The sequence below is a fragment of the Musa acuminata genome, chromosome BXJ2-8 (genome assembly GCF_036884655.1).
Source record: "Musa acuminata AAA Group cultivar baxijiao chromosome BXJ2-8, Cavendish_Baxijiao_AAA, whole genome shotgun sequence".
NCBI classification, from domain to species: domain Eukaryota; kingdom Viridiplantae; phylum Streptophyta; class Magnoliopsida; order Zingiberales; family Musaceae; genus Musa; species Musa acuminata.
Window position 1 is genome coordinate 5,508,663 of NC_088345.1, and position 19,986 is coordinate 5,528,648.

Consider the following 19,986-nt stretch of genomic DNA (forward strand, 5'->3'; position numbering starts at 1 on the left):
CATATGCAGAACAATAAAATGATTAAAACTGCTAAAGCTGACAATGAGTTTTGCAATTTTCTTTCACATAGCTCAATGATCATACTCTCAAATTAAATTTATCTGTATACCTTACAAAGGAAAGGGAGTGCATCCAAAGCAGTTTTGAGAACTATGATGTCTGATATCAGTATCTGAATCTTCCTACCATTTGCAGGCCTCAAAACTTCCTCTGTGACCTTCTTAGGTTTAAAGCAGAAGCGACAGAGAACTTTATCTAGGAGAATGTTAAACAGCTGATGGTAATCATTTGACAAATAACCAACATGTGAAATCTTGTTTAATAAAATATACAAACTTACCAGTTTCTTTTGGAAATTTGCGAAGACTCTGTGACAGACCAAAAAATAACTCCTCATTGCTCATTAACTCATCCTGAAAAAATACACTTAACTTGAAGGGAATTTGAACAATAAGTGACCGGGCATACCCAGTACACAAGGCTCCCGCCAATGTGGGGTCCGGGGAGAGTCAATGTGCACGCAGCCTTACCTTTAAATATTTAAAGGTGTTGTTTTCGTATTTTACAATTTGAACAATAAGTGACCAATAACTGTATTTTACAATTAAAAATAATAAGAAATGATAAAAAATGTGTTTCATACAGGTGTTGTTTTCGTATTTTACAATTTGAACAATAAGTGACCAATAACTGTATTTTACAATTAAAAATAATAAGAAATGATAAAAAATGTGTTTCATACAGAACAAGGCATATGTGAAATGATAACAACATTGGACAAAACAATGCACCTTTTTTCCTACATTTATTTAAGAGGATATTCAAATGTCAACAAACATCACAAATAAGAACATTGATAGTTTGACACATCCTGTCATAACCTGAATAAAATATAAGTCAAAACAGTACATACACACCAGTATTTATTGGTACAACCAACTGACCAAGTAATAATGATTAAAACAGACACCTCGATATCATACATATACTACCCATTTTATATTTTTTTATTGTTTTAGTCAATGATTTTGGATAATATAGCTTGGTATACAGGAACTGTGAAGGTCTAATATGTTACCGAAATTGGTGGCGGTCTGATAATTTAAAACCTTGGTTTGAATATAAGTACTATGACAGTAAATATCTCAACACAGGATTCAGATTCTTAATGACTATCATGTTCTGAGCTTCAAACTAAGACATCACTAAAAGGCTTTAATGAATGTAAACTGAAAGATAATTAGCACAACACCAGAAGAAATATAGAGGGGTTAATACAAAATGAAAAATAAACTGAAATATATGTAGCCACAAAATATAAAATTCTTTGTTATGAATACAAAATTAAAAGATTTCATATTAGCTTCGGGAAAATAACATAATACAATATGAATAAAATAAAATATACTTACCAAGCAATCTAATCGAGCATTGATAGTTTCAATATCTTTTAGAGGTTGCAACAAGTTTGCGCGAAGTAATCTAGCCCTGGAATATAACAGATTATCTGTATTGTAATAAGCAAAGCAAGAAGAGGGAAAGTGTCACTGGGTTGATTACATTGTAAATGAAATAAATCACTGGAAAAACACATGTAAATGTCTATTTCTTTTTTTTTTCTGCATGCTTGGAATAATAGACAGTATAATCAAGAGAAGACCAATGCTTGGTTATCATGCCACCTTATAACCAAATAGCATTCATCCAACTTATAAGCATACTTCCACTCCTCTTCCTAAGCATTACTTTTACAAGTTACTACTGTGTAGATTTGTCTTAACTATCCATCATCTGTAGACCTTGGAGCAGAAAGTGATGCTAAAAGCTGGGCTAAAATAACCATTATATCTACATATTCCATAAAAAATAGTTGTCTACAGGAACAAGAGGTTCCACATACAAAACAATCATGAATAACAAAGGAATTTTTATCTTGGTGTCAATAGTGCTCACTGCTTAGTACAATAGAATATCAAATTGTATAATCTTGATGCATGCTGATTTGTCAAAGGTACAAATAGGAAAACAGAGAAAAAAAAAAAGAAGAGTCATACAACTTTTACCCAAAAAAAAAAAGAATTTTTATCTGTGGAATATCAAATTGTATAATCTTGATGCATGCTGATTTGTCAAAGGTACAAATAGGAAAACAGAGAAAAAAAAAAAAGAAGAGTCATACAACTTTTACCCAAAAAAAAAAGAATTTTTATTTGTGGAACAAGAGGTTCCACAGACAAAAAATCATGAATAATAAAGGAATTTTTATCTTGGTGTCAATAGTGTTCAACTGCCTTAGCTCAGTACAATAGAATATCAAATTGTATAATCTTGATGCATGCTGATTTGTCAAAGGTATAAATAGGAAAACAGAGAAAAAAAGAAGTCATACAACTTTTACCCAACAGTAGCTGAAGCTATTCATCAATCTTTAGACCTTGAAAATTAAAAAGAAAATGACTCGAAGAAGTTGGGCTGGAAGAAGCATTATTTGGTACCTGTATATAAAAGTGGTACCATACAGACAACATAAACAAGTTGGTACTCTGCTAGCCCTAGGCCAAAACAATAAAATATCATACAAAATCATATTAATGCATGCCAATTTGTTGATGGTACAACTAGGAGAAAAGTCAGAAAAAGAATCATTCAGTCCATCAGCTCTAAGAAAATAGGGAAAGAATAAAAAATAATACCATATGCCAAATACTATCCAACAAGTCTCGGACCATCAATAACTGATGGTGTAATAAGTGCTTGACAGGGAAAGTCATATATCTAGTCAAAGTTCAAAAAATAGATCACTGATAAGTGAGAAAAGTCCATCAGCTCTAAGAAAATAGGGAAAGAATAAAAAATAATACCATATGCCAAATACTATCCAACAAGTCTCGGACCATCAATAACTGATGGTGTAATAAGTGCTTGACAGGGAAAGTCATATATCTAGTCAAAGTTCAAAAAATAGATCACTGATAAGTGAGAAAAGTCCATCAGCTCTAAGAAAATAGGGAAAGAATAAAAAATAATACCATATGCCAAATACCATCCAACAAGTCTCAGACCATCAATAACTGATGGTGTAATAAGTGCTTGACAGGGAAAGTCATATATCTAGTCAAAGTTCAAAAAATAGATCACTGATAAGTGAGAAAATATAATGACATAAAAATGAAGCCTTCCAATAGCTGGAGCAATGGGGGGCAGGTAAAGGAACATAGATGGTCATCTACATTTGGGCAGCCAATTGATGGCCAGAGAAATTGAAGGACAGAAAGGAGATATGTCAAAACCCTAGCTTAGAGAGTGCTAGAAAGGAAAAGAGCAGTTAGAGCTTTAACTATCACTTTGATCGAAACCCTCAAAATTACAATTACAAGTTTACAACAATGTTGACGGGTGATCTACGAGAATTTCAACTAGTTTAAACTCACCAAAACATTCAGTAGGAACTAATATTTTTTGTGGCAGTGGGACATGCCAAATTGTTAATACCTTTTTTCAGCACTACAAATGCATTGTCTACAACATGCCCCAAAATTAGTGCATAAACATATCTCAACACAACTAGCATAACTCCACATGATGGAGCATGGTTTTGCATGACTTTGCTTGTGCCGACAGACAGCAAACTATTAGGCAATCCTTGTCCACCATATTTAAATATATAATAGACTAGAATCTAAATGACTGATATAGATGGTCATCGTGTATGCAAAACAATTTTAGTTGGCCTATACGTACACATGGAGTGAAAAATAAATAATTGTTTAGGTTATATTTGAAAATGTATTGAAGAAAATGAAGGTCTATTTATCAAGCAAAGGAAAAAAAAACTCTACTCTTTCTAATTAACAAATGAAAGCAATGATCATAACAATAGATAAATAAAATCCATTCTTAAAAATCCCATGCTTTGCTTAAAAATATTGTAGCAGTCAAGCAACTTGTGTATCATCTTATTCTATAACCACACATCAAATGTTGGTTATTGGTACCAAAATCTTAAACGCCATTGCCATCAAATATTATAATTATCAAAATCAAATTTGCAACTAGAAAGAGTACCTAGAAGATAATAGTCCACATTTGATGTGCTGACCAAAATGACTTGGTATATCCAACAACAAATGGAATGAGATCAGGACATGGTTTAAAATTTAGATTTGGTAATAGTATTGGATACCAAATCAATATAAAATCAATAAGATTTGTACAAAAACAAAAAAAATATAAAAGAGTTTTAGGTAAGATATCATGTATTGTTACTTGGATAATGGTTCCTTTAAAGATAATGGTTATTTGGATTAGCCTTATTATTCTTTTTTACAGCTTCTGGAAGAAAATCTTAAAAGCTAGTATATAAATCGAGAACTAATGCCAGACTAAAATTTCTATGAAAACATGACCCACAAACCAAACATTATCCAAGTACTTGACGGTCAATCCAAATTGTTAAATCAAGAACAAACAATATTAAGATATAAAATTAAATAATGATTTCTCACGAGGATTTTAATTTCGAATAATATCGCCCGTAGTGGGTGGTACATACCATCCGCCAACATACTGGTACATAGACCGCCCGCTACTATGCACTATCAGCCTGGTTGCAACGAGGGAAGAAGAAGCGTTGAGGGAGAAGAGGGAGAATCAGGAGAACCTCGACGCTTTCCGATCCGGTGCCGCCCTCCCTCCACGATCCCGATCTAGAAGGTACCGAAGTGGCGACGGCTCGACTTCTTCTTCACCGCGTTCTTCGCCAACGGCCGGAAACGCTTGCGGCTTTCGCCACGTTCTTCGCCGAAGGCCAGAGACGCCTGTAGCCTTCGCCGCGTTCTTCGCCTAAGTCCAGAGGCGTCTGTGGCTTTTGACGCCTTCACCGAACGCCGCAGATAATCTTCTCCTCGTCTGACGTGACGAGGAGAAGAAAAGGAGACGACATCGCCGAGGCAGCATACGCCTCCTTTTTTTAATATATAATTATACATATATATATATATACGTATCGAGCGGTACACCCTAACGTATCGCTTGGTATGCTTGTATCATACCATACCGAGCAAAGCTTGAAACACTGGTACAATACGAAATTACAAACCTTGATTTCTCATGTATCTACTTGAAAATATCATTGTTAAAAGTTAAAACTACCTTACAACTACTAAAAGATTATGCTTGATATAATATTAGCACAAAAAGATGTTGTATGACCACCAAGATGTTGCATTATTGCATACCCTCCTACAGTCTTCGTTGTTTTCAGCATTTGAAATAGGCTTCTCTTCTTGTTGCTGGTGCTCCATAATTCAGAATGTAACGGGTCAATAATTTCCAAATTTTGGACACTGTTTACATTGGTGCATGAATCAGACAGACTTAAAACACTTTATCATTTCAGATAAAATTTTAAGAGACAATACACAAAGCAAAATTGGTTCATGCTCCTAGCTCTACATCTATCATAAATATAGCAAAGCATCACTGAGAAAAGATACCTAGTAGCATCGATGTTCATGTGGTCAAATGAACCATTGAAGGTAACCTGAGAAGTATGCTGTCAGAAATAATTATCAATTCTAGCACATAAATAAAAAAATAAGTGCCATTTACCCGAGATGTTTGACAAGTCCAACAAATAAATTTCATGCAAAGGGTGCAGAAGACTGAAATTGTAACATAAATAAAAAAGGAATAGCGAAGAGTAAGAAACACGAGATGGAAAGGAAGGCATGAGAGAGAGCGAGAGCGAGAGCGAGAGAGAGAGAGAGAGAGAGAGATCTTTAGTCAGTCAAACAGAAACCAAGAACTTTGATAAAAATAATAGCAGATGACATACTAATTTTTTAGGTAAAAACAGTAGAGGTGAAGCTTATTTTATTTTAAGTATGAAACAAGTACCAAAAAAGAAACAAAAGGAAAGAACAAAAACAGAAGCAAAAAGGTGTGAAGGAGAAAGGCATGCATAAGGGAATGAAAGGTTTCAACAAAACTAGTAGGATACAAGTTCTTGAAGGCCTTGAGAACATCGAAGGACAAAGGGTCCTTCAAGGCCTCTAAAGTGTTTATTGTTCATCTTTCCATGACAAAGGACAAGAAAGCCACCTCTAAGTCCTCCATTTGGAGAGAAAAATAGATTTTGTTTTGGTGCAGGCAAAGAGGGATCAAGAGTCTAACTCCACCTCAGGAACTATGTCTTCAAGTGCCTCCAACCATCCAAGTGAGGTCATTACGCTTTAGCAAGGATTGGATTTTGGACAGAGTTGCCCGATTGGCCACCTAAGCAAGGATCACCGACACCAATACTAATCACAAAGACTTCACCATCTTTAAATTAGGCAAGTGTAGCTTATCCAACGTTTTGATGTTTAGTTTCAATTTGTCATGTGTACTTAGCTTATGAAGTCTTTCATGCTACCACTACTGAAGTGACCGAGCATTGTTGCCGGTCTAATTGCAAGATGTACGATTTTGGTAACATTTATATTAAAATTAATTTTTGTGTTGACCATGGAAAATTGGAAACTTTTGCTCTTTATATATGCAAATCAGTATTATGATTGTAATATTCCCTGTGTCCATTTTCCAATTTACTTTAGCCGATTATATAGTAAAAAGTAGAGCCAAATGTAAATATTAAGTACAAAAAGATGGATCCTTATTTTCATTGAATGGCAATAATATTTAAACATGTGACAACACATATAAAAGTAATGCAATAATGTGACAACAAACAAAAAGGTCATCACAGCATCTAGTAACTTCCTATCAGAAAAGGTAACTATCATGTGAAGTTGGATGCAAGGGTATACCAATAATGAGCGGTTTATAACAATTACACCTTTCTCTGCTTCAATCCTGTAATATCAAAATTAGGGAATTTTTATGAATGGCAACAAAATCTATATGCCATTCATGGTACCAAATGAGCAAAGAACCTAGTTAATTTCATTGGGTAAGTCAGTTAATGCTCTAAAAAAAAACTCAAAAGTCCAACTAACTAGGTTTCATAATTTATTATGTAACAATAGAATCTAATACAAGTATGACTTTTGACATTAAAAGATATAATTTAACAATGCCATTAAATGTTTAACAGAAAAAAAGAATACAAGAAAAAAAACCTCTGCTTCAAGCCAATCTGATGTCTCTAAAAATTATTGAAAGTAGTAAAACCATAAGTTCAGAAATAAGTATCCATTAGTTATGGTGTTGAAACTGTGTTAAGACAAACAAGATATCTTTAACTCGGTTGCCCACATGAATCCTTGACTGTCATTTAGCTTTTATTCAGAAACCATTATCTTTGATCAATTCAACCACCATCATTTTACTACTATTTTCCGTAGCAACACCCAACAGAGTTTTAGTAAATCAGATACTTATGTGTAAAACCTCATATTAGGGTCATTTGGATTATAAAAAAAAATCAAATTATACTTTTTAAAGAAAAATCCCAATCATGTGCAAGGTCAAATTATGAAGAGCTTGATAGGGAAAAAAAAAGGCCGGCTTCATTATGCACCTCTAACCTAAAGAGAGTAAACAGGACTCCAAACTTCAAAGGTAGCATTTAGCCACATGAATAACAAGATAGCAATATCATAAATTTTGGAACCATTAAATAAGTGACACTAACATACCACTTGATTGTGGCAGCAGCAGCAGCCAGGCATAGATAGTATTGCTTATGGAAAGTACCCAAACCAAGGACAGATAGCTCCTTAGCTGCCAAACTTTTAACAAGCACAGCCCCCTTTGAGAAAAGCAGCAAATGATACTTTGAGAGAAGCATGTAAGAAGTATTAAATAACTAAACCAAAGAAAAATAACAAAGTGTAGATGACCTTAGTATCATCGAAGCAACCACGAGGTAGTGTGACCTGCACATTTGAAGGTCATTAAGCATATGACAAATACTTGGAGATGAAGTTGAAAAGTAATTATGACCTTTTTGTTGGATGCATAATATTTATCTACCAGCTCTGTGACTCCCACCATATGATCTGCAGACAGTTTGGTCGGTGGTACAATTATAACCATCGGATCATAGAAATGCAGCAATGTCTTTGTGTTCTGGTATGAACGACTAGTTTCAATGTATTGAGAAAGATGTAATGAGGCTGATCTCAAGTCAAAAGCTGCAACACCAACCTACATAGATGGTAAGTTCTAACATATTATGACATAGGAAATCAACAATAAGGATTACTATGTGCTCGAAATCTAGCTTGGAAGAAATTTGTCCATACAAATGAATGTCCTATTGTCTGCCATTGAAGAAAAACCCAATGGAAAAGTTAAAACTGATGACATAATTTAAAAGAACTGATAAATACTTTTGTGCAAGCCATGAAGATTGGCATTTCATGATCAACCTGATTATCAAAATGGTAATGTAGTGCACAAAATATGAAGAATTGAAGGAACTATGCAGCCTCCGACCAGGCATGTTTATAATAGGATCTTGAGATTCAGTTCATGACTTCATATAAGAAGAAACTAAACTTTAAAGGTAGTCATCATTTTTAGATTTATAGGATATCATTTCAAACAATAAAAAAAGGATATACCCGATGCACGAGGCTCCCACCAATGCGGGGCTGGGGAGGGTCAATGTATATAGGCTTGCCTTTATGTTGAATTTTATTTTCTTTTGTGAAAAATTATGATTTTGAATTTTATGTCAGATTGTCTGAAATTGTCTAAAAATACCATTTCAGACAATCTGACGTAAAATTCAAAACCATAATTTTTTCATAAGAGAAAATAAAATTCAATAGAAAGCTCGATATCATTTTTATCAAATCCAATAGTACACCAATTAGTATGAATATGTTCCACCTGACAAGCCAAACACATGCTTTTCAAAATAATTATTCTAAATATACAACTATAATTAACATTATTTATGCAAATATTTATAAAAAAGAAATATTACAAAATTAAGCTATATTTTTGTTACAAAATTAGCCTTATTTTGTATGTCATTTATCTCAAATAGAGTAACTTTTTTATTCAAATGTGATGTCAATACCTTCTAGATGGACACAACACAAACTTAGAGAATAAACTATTTTGGGTATTCAAGCCATGATTTAAAAACAAATTGCCATTAAGCAGCTTCACCAATTATAATATGTTGTCCAAGAAAACTCTGAAGATGCTTATAATTTTACAAATAAGTTTCATAGTGTAACAAATTTTCATGTTAGACAAAGCATGATGATGATGATGGAAAAGTAGATCAAACCAAGAATCCAAATGACCTAACTAAAATTTCATCATCCAGGACACATAATGGATAATTTGATAATTACATCCCATTTTCAATAGCTGATAATAGAAATATTGTGATTATAATCATATAAAAAAATAAAAGTGGAAACCAATAATCCAGTCAGTTTTGCAACTTCTTATATTTCATATTAGTGCAAGGAATAACAACATTGATTCCAGAAAATCAGACAAAGGAAATAAGAGAAACCTAACATCCTTCACTCGTTATCAATCCCAATATGATATAACAGAAGTTGATCAAAAAATAATCACCACAATCTAAAAGAGTGCCGACCAAAATTTCAAAACCGTAAAGTATTACAGCCAATATTTCATCAGCCCTAGAAAATCAAAGAACAGATCACCTATCACGGCTATCTTTCTCTGTTCTGCAGTATACCATAAAAAAAGAATAAACCTAGAGAACAAATAAATCACCTAGATGTTCAGATACAATTCGTTTGAACTCCTAAATGCACACTTAAAAACCACAAGAAGGCTGCAAAAGAACAATGGCGAGAAGTAAAATGAGGATACAAAAACAAAACCTGTCTCTTTGCTTGTTTCTTGATTCAGAATGAGGTCATTAAACTAAAAATAAAAACAACCTAGAATCAATCAATGTACCGAATCATTGATGGGACATCAATTAGAACTAGATGCCCACCTTGTTCATTCTCCACATGGACATGAAAAAACACAAAGCCATGATATAAAATAAAATCTAACCTATCAAGCCAGCATTCAAAGAAGAGATTCTCAACTGAATAGTTTTCTTTTTATCCACTTCACATTTTTCCAAAATAAAGAGTCAAAGGCACAGTAAATTACCACATTCAAATTATAATTATCTTTTCTCCATGTACATAAAAGAACCTAGAAAAACATGACCACGAATTAAAGCCTGAAATGAAGACAACAAAAAACAGGATTCTTATGTTCAAGTAATTCAATGCAAGCTTCAGAAACAGAGAAAGTTCTGGAGCTATTAGTAGATAGATCGGACCCAAAAAAGACTCCCGACAAGCTAGTTCATGCATAGACAATTTTGATTGTGCTGGTTGTTTGAGGGGAGAAATGTATGGGGATTAAGCACACTAACTTCCCAAATCCAATTGGATGTTCGGGGAAAGGCAGCTCATGATTTTCTGAATCCATGTTGGGTTGTCTTCGAGGGAGTAAAACAACCAAGTCCCTTTTTTTTACTGCTATTCTCACTCATTTAACACATATCCAATATTTCCTGAGCCAATTTTCAATGTTGGGTTGAAATTGGATGTTCGGGGAAAGGCAGCTCATGATTTTCTGAATCCATGTTGGGTTGTCTTCGAGGGAGTAAAACAACCAAGTCCCTTTTTTTTACTGCTATTCTCACTCATTTAACACATATCCAATATTTCCTGAGCCAATTTTCAATGTTTCCGCTATATTACAATCCTTGTCCATAGCAGGAGTGCAGGACAATGGAAATTGTTGGGTTGTGTTCAAGGGAGCAAAACGACTGAATCCTTTTTTTCGACTGCTATTCTCACTCATTTGCAACATATCCAATATTTCCTGAGCCAATTTCCAATGCTCTGCTATATTATAATCTTTGTATATAGCAGGACAATGGAAATTGGTGGGTATCCTTCAGAGCATTTCAAATTTTCCCTTGAGAGAAGCATTTCTCCCGGGGAAATGGGTTGATTTTTTTTCTCTGTGTATTGGTTATCATTTTATATGTTTATATAATGGATCCTGGAACTCCTTACACTCTGAGCTATCACTTTCTCTTTTTTTTTTTCTGTATTACTAATACGAACCTGTGCTTCAAAGCTCCTTCACTGTTCACTCACTTCGTTCATGTCTGAAAAAAGGCGTCTGGACCTTGGAAACACAAAGGCATGGCGAGTTGGACATATGAAATCTATGGTTGCTTCAAGCTCTATTTCTAATATCTTAGTGAAGTGTTTGCTTTCCGCCTCTTCCTAGCCAATCACACTAAAGATCGACGCCTGTCTGATCAGAACTGTATCACAGAGCTTGGGATTAGGGGAGTAGCTAAGGCTGAGCGGTAATATTCCCCAAGAGATCAAAGAACGGACGCCCGGCTTACATTTACTTTCTGTCCACTTTACAGTGTTCCGAGAAAAATAAGAACCCTAGAAACGATTGAAGGCACAATACCTGGAGAAACGTAAGCTAGGAATAAGATTTGACTCTTGCGTTGAAATACTCTAATACAAGCTTTGAACCAGTGAAAGATTGGATTAGAAGATCAGAAAGATCAGGCAGAAAGATCTGAACACGAAGCAGAGAAAGAATGATTTAATTCGTCCGTTCACCCGTTTTCTGTACGTCCCAAGGAAGGAGCCCTAGTGAGATATTACCAAGAAATAAAGAACGGAAAACACGATTAGATTTTTATCTTCAAATGCGCCAATGCAAGCTGCGGAAACGGAGAAAGATCGGATCCTAAAGAACGGATGGTGAACTTATATTGTCGTCTGTTTCATGGAGTCGCAAAAAAAACCCTAGAAACAAGTTGCAAACACAAAAAGCTGAAACGAACTTAAACCAATAACAGGATTCAATCCTTCCGTTCAAACACTCAATAGAAGCTTCAGATCAGAGCAAGATCGGAATAGAACATTAGCAGGATCAAGTAAACGACGGTAAATGATCTTAATGGGAGGAGAGAGAATCAATAGAACGATCTGATTCTATCGTACCGATGGAAGCGAACAATAGAAAGACGAGTGATGAATCGGAGTTACCTCCTTCGCTCGGTTCCCTATCAACCCTACGGCAAAGCTTGATCGTTGCCCTCCCTCCTCTTCCATTCTCCCGACCGTTAAGAGGCATCCCAAGCTCAGATATTTATAGCGGCATCGACATCCAGAAGGTTCCACTAAAGACCGTTACACACCGGCTCGGGAGCCGGAATGAAGCGGCAGGAGTTCGATATTCAAACACCGGTCCATTGTTTCGGTTCGGACTGGTCTGACCCAAACCCATATCGGGGCCCTCACCAGAGAGCTCTAATAACGAATCAGTTTCGCCGCAGACAAGGCCTCCGGTTCAAATTCTAAATTGGCCGTAAAAAAGAAAAATAATTAAAATGGGTAGGCCTTACCTAGTATCCGATTTTTGAATGAGATCTTAATTCTAAATAAGCTTTCATTAGATATCTTATCATTTTTTTTAATCTGGTTCGTTAGTAATCGTGAACTCCGATTAGATTCAAATATAATATTTTTTATTTATTGAGAGAATTCAAGTACTCTCAGGAGACTCCACCAAACAATTCTCAAAAAAAAATTGTCTTTGAAAGATACAAAGGTAAAATAATCAATCTATTATCGTATATAATAGGCTAACTAACTCTAATTTAAATTAAAAATATAATTTTAAAAACTAAACTTATGTCAGTGCATGATCGGACCAGGACAAATAATGAGAGTCGAAGGAAGAAAAAAAAAAAAAGAGATGATAATTGATGGGTTGATGGTGGATAGACCAAAGACAGACTTAAGGGTTTAAATAAATAATTTTTTAATTGAATCAAATCAAACCTTCTAAAAGTGGTAATCCATGTTGTTGGTTAACACTCTAATTGTTAATAAAATCAGACTAATCCAATCGAAAAAATTAAATGGACTAACAAATCTATATACCCTTAGCAAAACTTGATTGATTTGCACTTATCAAAGTTTATTTTATGTGTGTTTAGAATCTACATGTTTTTTCTAATTTTGAATTATTTTGAAATATAATATTATTAGAATTAATTGATCGTTATATATTTATGTGTTATGGCGATATGACTGACACGTTGACACCATGTGGTCAATGTGTCAAACCCACATGATCGATCTGTCAAACCCACGTGACCAACACACCAAGGCCAAATAATCGATACGTCATAATAAGAAGATGGTAATAATGCAATTGACGCCTCGTTACTGTATGACCAACATCTCGGCACTATGTAGCTAAAAGCTAGACACTACGTAGCCAACATGACGATGCCATGTGGTCAACACTTTGGCACTATGAGGTTGATATGTCAGATCCACGTAACCGATGCCATAGTGTTGAACAACTGACGCATCAAAGGCAGCAGCTCAGCACTACCTTAATGTCATGTGGCCGAAACCCAAGCCTCATTTGGATGCTACACCAACATCAAACAACCCTCAGACAATGGGCACGCCAACACCCCATGGCTCTACCCTTTCTAGCCAATTAGTCAGCCCCACCATGTAATCTACACCACATGTCAGAACATTACATTATCTCACACTCAACATAGGCTAACGATAATTATGCTCGATATTGACACTCCACGTTCCCACAAGCAGCATATTATTCTGAGGAAACAACGTTGGGAACCCACTATAAAAAGCGGTTCTGCACATACATCCTAACACACTAAAAATCAAAACATATCTAACGTACTGACTTAAGTATCAGGGTAATGTCGAGAGTACCTCGAACAGTTTTGCAAGATTTGGATTGAACTAAAGAAGTTTGACTTAATATCGACTTGAGAAAAAGACTATGTTGGATTTAAATTAGCTTTAATCTTAGACAATCAAAAACTAATTTAACAACACGTTTAGATATATAATTTTCATATTCTAAAAATAAGGATAAATTCTAAAAAAAGTTTTAAAGTTTTTATTTTTTTTCGTAAAGTGTGCTTTTTTCTTTTATTCTGTTCATTGTTTTCTAAAAAAATAAGATTACACATAAACTATGCTAAGTTAGTTGTTGCCTCCACCCCTCGTCCTCATCCACTATTGTCGTGGCACCACCAAAGGCCCTCATCCATCCTACTATCATATGGTCAACAAAAGGAAAGAAGGCGACCATAGTAGGGCTTTTCGTCCCTCCTCCCCTACATGGTCCATTATGTCCCTCCTCCCCTACATGGTCAAGTGTTCGCTCCTTTTTTTTCTTTTTTTTTTTCTCATCTTAATCGTTAGAGGTGACATCAAATGTCAGAAAAAAATAAATGATAGAACAAGGCAATGTGAAGATCAAAGAGGAGGTGAGAAATAGTTTTTTATGTTTGTTATAATGATTTAATATTTTTAGAGTTATATATTCCATTCCACCCAGAAGATGTAATCTTTTTTATCAGTTATATTAACCCAAAAGATGTAACTTTTACAAATTTTGGGCATTTGTAAATCTCCCAGAAACACTAAGAAATGTAAAAGTACTAACATGCCACTCTTTAGTTGCCACCGCTCCATATATAGTGACAACAGTGTGTGATCAATATACTGATTCAATATATTGATACAAATATATCATCAGTACTCCCGAGCTCCACTACATCACATATTCTTGAACATGTTGTTGGGGCCCATCTGCACTTAGTGACCACTCAGATATTTATCGAGCATGGTTTAAGCATTTTAGTAATCTCTACTTCTATAAATATGAATAATTAAGTTGACGATGGACATAATATATGTGTTGCTCACATATAGCATAAGTGATGTTTGTTCCAAAACTCTAAAATTTTAATGGATCCTTGGGGCCACCTTTGAGGGACATCATCAACAACTTTTGTAATAGGTTTGGCCTATGCCTCGCCCTCGCATCCTTCGTCTCCTTTGAGACGTAGTAGAACGATGTCACATCATAAATTGAGATGTGTGAACAACTATGTTACGATGACAAACAAATTGCTAAAGGCTTAAAAGATAAAGTATTAAAAACAATCAGAAATCATGGTGTTTGAGGCACTCAAAAATATATATTCCCGATAGTGATGAAAGAGCACAAAAGATACATTTTCTGGATGGTCTTGATAATGTATGGAACATGAGTGCTGAAGGTATGATAGAAGAGACCTGTATGATGTATATTTCGGATAATATCTTTTTTCTTGGAATCGGTCTTCTCGATAGAATTTGATCAACGGGGCTTGCGAGTCCATGGATATTATTACCTTCGTGTTAGGTTGTTTGAGGGATGTTAATTGACGTAAGAGGAGATCGATGGTGATGGCCTTTGTAACCAGCGCGTTGGTTATAAAGACACAAGCCGAGAGTGTGCGAGATAGGGACGACAATAAATAATAAGGAACACAGGTTGAAGGCAATGATCGACGGAGAGTATAAGATGAGGGACGACGATCGATACATAGACGATGACATGATACATAAGTGATAACATGATACAAGCCGAAAGTAAGTATTGGGGAGCATTGGTGATGGTATGATACATAGGCGATGATAAATAAAATAAAATCGAAATTAATGAGATTCTAATTAGTAAAATATTATATTATTATTATTTTTAAGAGATAGGGGTTATCTCCTAAAATTATTTAGGCGTATATATAAAGGACCCGATAAATAGCAGTCCACCATGTCATTAGCCCATATCGAGCCCATCGGCGACCGCTATAACAAATCATATTGCTAGGGTTTTGCTGGCTGCTTGCCTCATCTCGTCGGCGCATTGCACTTCGTTCTCTCGCGTGCAGAGGCTTCCCTTCCTGCGTGAAGAAGCCATGGTGAGAACTCTCATCTCTCACCTTTGTCGACAGTCTCTCTCCGTTTCCTGTTTCGATCTCCATCCTTTATTCCTCTGATTCCTCTGTTCATCTCTCCCAGATCATTCCGAAGAAGAACCGCCATGAGATCTGCAAGTACCTCTTCCAAGGTACGTCGCTCTCTTCTACCCACTACATCGGTGCATCTTCTGGTGTAGGGTTTTCAGTCGTAACATTGCTTGTGCATAGTTGAAGTATTGCATCTTTATCTGCATTTGTTGTGATCTTTATAGAGGGGGTACTGTACGCAAAGAAGGATTATAACCTTGCGAAGCACCCGGAGATTGATGTGCCGAACCTCCAGGTGATCAAGCTGATGCAGAGCTTCAAGTCGAGGGAGTATGTGAGGGAGACCTTTGCTTGGCAGCACTACTACTGGTACCTCACTAATGATGGTATAGAGTACCTGAGAACTTTCCTTAACCTGCCCTCGGAGATCGTTCCTGCCACCCTGAAGAAGTCTGTGAGGCCGCCGACCCGCCCATTTGGCTCTGGTCCTCCTGGTGACCGTCCCAGGTACTACTATTTCTCATTCAATGTATCAGTGGTTTTACTTGTCTATCAGTGATTACATTGTGTTAATCATAATCATTCCGCAGGGGACCACCCCGGTTTGAAGGAGATAGGCCGAGGTTTGGAGATAGGGATGGTTATCGTGGAGGCCCCCGTGCTGGCCCTCCAGATGATGTTGGTGACAAGAGTGGAGCACCTCCTGAGTTCCAGCCATCTTTCCGGGTAAATATTTAATCTGTCTATTTTTTATGTGCATTTTGTATCAAATCTCTCTTTCCAATTTTGAAGAGGATGAATGCGATGTATAGATATTTAGGTAAGTGTTTATCCTTAATCAGATGTAGGATAGACATTATGTTTGGTACTGCAATGTTTTAGGAAAACCTGTAAAGCGATAAGATGCTTTCTGTGAGACCATCTATAATAGAATCTACAAGTAAAAGAAATGTTGAAAGAAGATTCAGACAGCTATTAGTTTCACTAGTGTTGCTGCCCTCGGTAGTGTTCCGTGGCCAGAAAAAGTTCATAAATCTAGTGTTGGGACCTTATGGCTTGTTGTTGTAGATAGAAGAGGTACAGTTAAACTCTATTACATTATCATCTACCAATCTTTCAAATATTCGGATTTTACAGATTATTGTTATTATAGATAGAAGGGGTATCAATATTAAATTATTAGTTGTCAAGTTAAATTGTCTCTACCTGTTTGTTGCTCTGCAGCCTATGTCATTGGAGACAATGATTAATCAATTATCTTATCTTATACCTATGTTCTTTTTACTGGTTTGTTCAGATTATGCCACCAGTAGGCTATCAATATATATCTAGGGACTTCAGTGCTTTTCTGCATTTGGTGATTTTATTGACAGGAAAATTTGTAGGGGAAACAATTTTGTGTAGTTGAAAGTGTGTCTAAAGGGATAAGAAGTAAATATGTTACTGAAATAATATAAGGAGAGAAGATCCTATGGAGGGCTTAATTAGTTAGAAAATGTATTGGAGCTTGTACTCTTTAAAGAATGGGTCATAGTGAAAATGATATAATATTTCTAAAATTCATGATTATTGCTATGTTTTATGACTCCTGGCATATTTCTGATAGCAAGATTTCATCTCATATAATGTGTTTTGGAATTATCTTCTTGGTTTTTTATTTGAATAATATATCTTCTAATTTATGTTTCATTCTAGTCAACTTGTAACATCATACCTTTTCTATTCATATGTTCTGTGTTGTCTTGACATCTCGTTGATTACATACCGCTTGGACATCATCCTTGGTGAGGTTTCAGATATTGATAGTACCACATACTGATTGGTGTTTGCCAGTCAGACTAAGAATCAGACTATATGGCTTAGTACAACCGCACATTTTTTTATTTTTTTCAGTGAAGGATAAGGGTGGTGTATGTCCGAATATCGTCCAGTATACTGATACCATACCAGTCCAAGATGTCTAATCCAGAAACGGACTAAGTTTTAAATAATTTTGTAGAGATTGCTTATTGTTTTCTTATGCTTAATTTGGGTACAGATCATGCCAAAAGCAAAGGAGCCATCTGAGAAGATGTTTCTTACTCATGATAATCATCTGAGATACCATGTTGTCTGGGTTGATAACACTTCATCTCTGATTCCCTTTTGTCATTCTGCCTTGAAAACATATGTGATAATCACCATGTTCATCAGTTTCTTTTTCTCATCCGGAGAGTTTCATTGTACTAAGGAATGTCAAACTTGTATTGTTTTTCTTAACTTTCTAATTGAACTGTTTGCTGTTTGACATGTAGCCAGCTAGGACTTCCATCCTTTGATGTTCTATGTTCTTTTGAGTAAATGGTTACTGGACCTTTCTTGGATTGTTCTAGATGGCTATTAGTTATATCAAGCATTGATACAACAAATCTAAAGATTGTTCTGCTTTTGTGTTTGACAGTGGCACCTGTCAATAACTTTATGGACTGAGGTTCTAAAAATTGATCAAATTAAATTTTATGTACTGAGGTTCTAAAAATTTGGATCAGGTATAGGACCAATTGTTCTTAAAATGATCTGGATCAGATATGTTGTAATAGGTGAATTGAATCAGAGGATTGGAAATGCCTGGATGGCTGAATCTGATTGGCAGCAGGTCAAGTTTTCAGGAGGCATATATGAGGAAAAAGTTTGTGGGAGATATCTTCAGTATGCTTTTTGGATTCTATAAATGAGGCTAGGGATTAGTCATATGTCTGTGATTACCGAGGATTGAAATGACAGGCGATGGTTTTTTCTCCTCTCTTCTGCACTTCCCTTAATCCACAGCAGGGGCAATAGTCGTCACATGATGATGACACAAGGAAAAGGAAAACAGCACATGATGATGGCACAAGGAAAAGGAAAACAGCACATGATGATGGCACAAGGAAAAGGAAAACAGCACAGTGGTGGCTAAGGTAGTAGCAATGGCAGTGGCAATGTGTCTATTGTGTGGCACAACAGCAGGAACAGGTGGATGGCCCATGACCCAAAAAGTGAGTGGGTGCTTAGTGCCCATCAAGGGAGAACACAATTAAGGATATGACTTACAGAAAAAAGCAGCAGCAAAATTGAGTATTTATGTAAAAATATTGATCTTCTTATTATCAATTTAATATTAATTGTTAACTATCTAAATCAAAATGCATCTTTTTGACAAAATTTTACAAATATATGAAAATGATTATTTATTGTTGTGTTCATACTAGGTCATGGCCTACATAGCTAAGGTTGTCGTGTGTAAAGTAATTGTGTGATTATTTATTGTTGTGTTCATACTATGTTATGGCCTACTTATCTAGGATTAGCATGTTTGTAAAGTATTTGTGTCTTGTTCTTTATGGAACCTAAAGATGCAGTAATGATCTATTGTTGAATGGCTACCTTTCTTGTAAATCCACATCGTTAGTTCAGATTAAGCACAAATGCTCCAGGAGGACAGAGCTATAGAAACCCTCCAAATTGCACACTTCATGGTATGTTGAAGTCTTCAGCTATCTCCATATAATCAGTTTGTGTCATCAGCTATCATGATTAGCTTGAACAAAACTCAATTCTATCAATCCAGGGGGGAACAAACATGACATTTGTGTAGTGATTCTTCGAGGGGACAGAATGTGAAAAGTTTCATATTTGTTTAGTGATGTGGATGGTGATGCATCCATTGATTTTGTGTCGAGAGATTACTAATCACAAGTCCTTGCAGGGTGGCGGCAGCAGACCAGGATTCGGCCGTGGTGGTGGAGGCTATGGACAAGGGGCACCATCTGCATCTTTTGAGTAGTTCCATGGCGCCTGCCTTATCTTCTCTGTTTAAATGGAGATTTGCACCATTAGTTTGTTCCTCTTATGATTCCAAGTGGTTTCAAGTTTTTGGACTACTGACCTCTTTAAGACTGATTCTGTTCCTGTGTATGTTCTTTTGAGATGCCTAAAATTTTTACATTACCAATTATCATCGTTTGTCTGCCTTTGCTTTATTTGGGACGTGTATATCCTCGTGCTTGGTGTGTGCATTGGTATACATATTTGAAGGTGGCTGCTTTTAATTTGTCTGAATTATACAAAGGGCAAATCACCTGGTTCAAAGTCATGTTGAATATATTGGATACCATTTTCA

General features: G+C 35.7%; 2 protein-coding genes across 6 annotated transcripts in view; one reads left to right on the forward strand and one right to left on the reverse strand.

Annotated features, from left to right (window-relative positions):
- LOC135586653 (DNA mismatch repair protein MSH4-like) overlaps window positions 1–12,126 on the reverse strand; it is a 54,080-nt gene extending 41,954 nt beyond the window's left edge. For 2 of the 5 annotated variants that reach the window (XM_065120239.1, XM_065120237.1), the window contains exons 1-10: window positions 12,037–12,126; window positions 7,949–8,152; window positions 7,846–7,881; window positions 7,642–7,754; window positions 6,811–6,856; window positions 5,497–5,543; window positions 5,239–5,346; window positions 1,414–1,489; window positions 342–414; window positions 111–256 (exon numbers count right to left, since the gene is read on the reverse strand). In XM_065120239.1, the coding sequence (XP_064976311.1) occupies window positions 111–256; window positions 342–414; window positions 1,414–1,489; window positions 5,239–5,346; window positions 5,497–5,543; window positions 6,811–6,856; window positions 7,642–7,754; window positions 7,846–7,881; window positions 7,949–8,152; window positions 12,037–12,102 (915 nt within the window). In that variant the 5' untranslated portion in view covers window positions 12,103–12,126. Of the gene's footprint in view, window positions 1–110; window positions 257–341; window positions 415–1,413; window positions 1,509–5,238; window positions 5,347–5,496; window positions 5,544–6,810; window positions 6,857–7,641; window positions 7,755–7,845; window positions 7,882–7,948; window positions 8,153–12,036 lie in introns of those variants that run through there. The other 3 variants (XM_065120238.1, XM_065120240.1, XM_065120241.1) reach the window with 3 other exon arrangements.
- Window positions 12,127–15,665: 3,539 nt separating this feature from the next.
- On the forward strand, window positions 15,666–19,846 carry LOC135618867 (small ribosomal subunit protein eS10z-like). The gene is made up of 5 exons (XM_065120242.1): window positions 15,666–15,797; window positions 15,898–15,946; window positions 16,070–16,352; window positions 16,436–16,571; window positions 19,573–19,846. The coding sequence occupies exons 1-5, from the start codon at window positions 15,795–15,797 to the stop codon at window positions 19,648–19,650; spliced, it is 549 nt and encodes a 182-aa protein (XP_064976314.1). The 5' UTR covers window positions 15,666–15,794; the 3' UTR covers window positions 19,651–19,846.
- Window positions 19,847–19,986: the final 140 nt, after the last annotated feature.

Coding starts and splice junctions, on each gene's coding strand:
- LOC135618867 (XM_065120242.1), top strand. Junction 16,353..16,435: donor CCTCCTGGTGACCGTCCCAG/GTACTACTATTT, acceptor ATCATTCCGCAG/GGGACCACCCCGGTTTGAAG. Junction 16,572..19,572: donor AGTTCCAGCCATCTTTCCGG/GTAAATATTTAA, acceptor AAGTCCTTGCAG/GGTGGCGGCAGCAGACCAGG.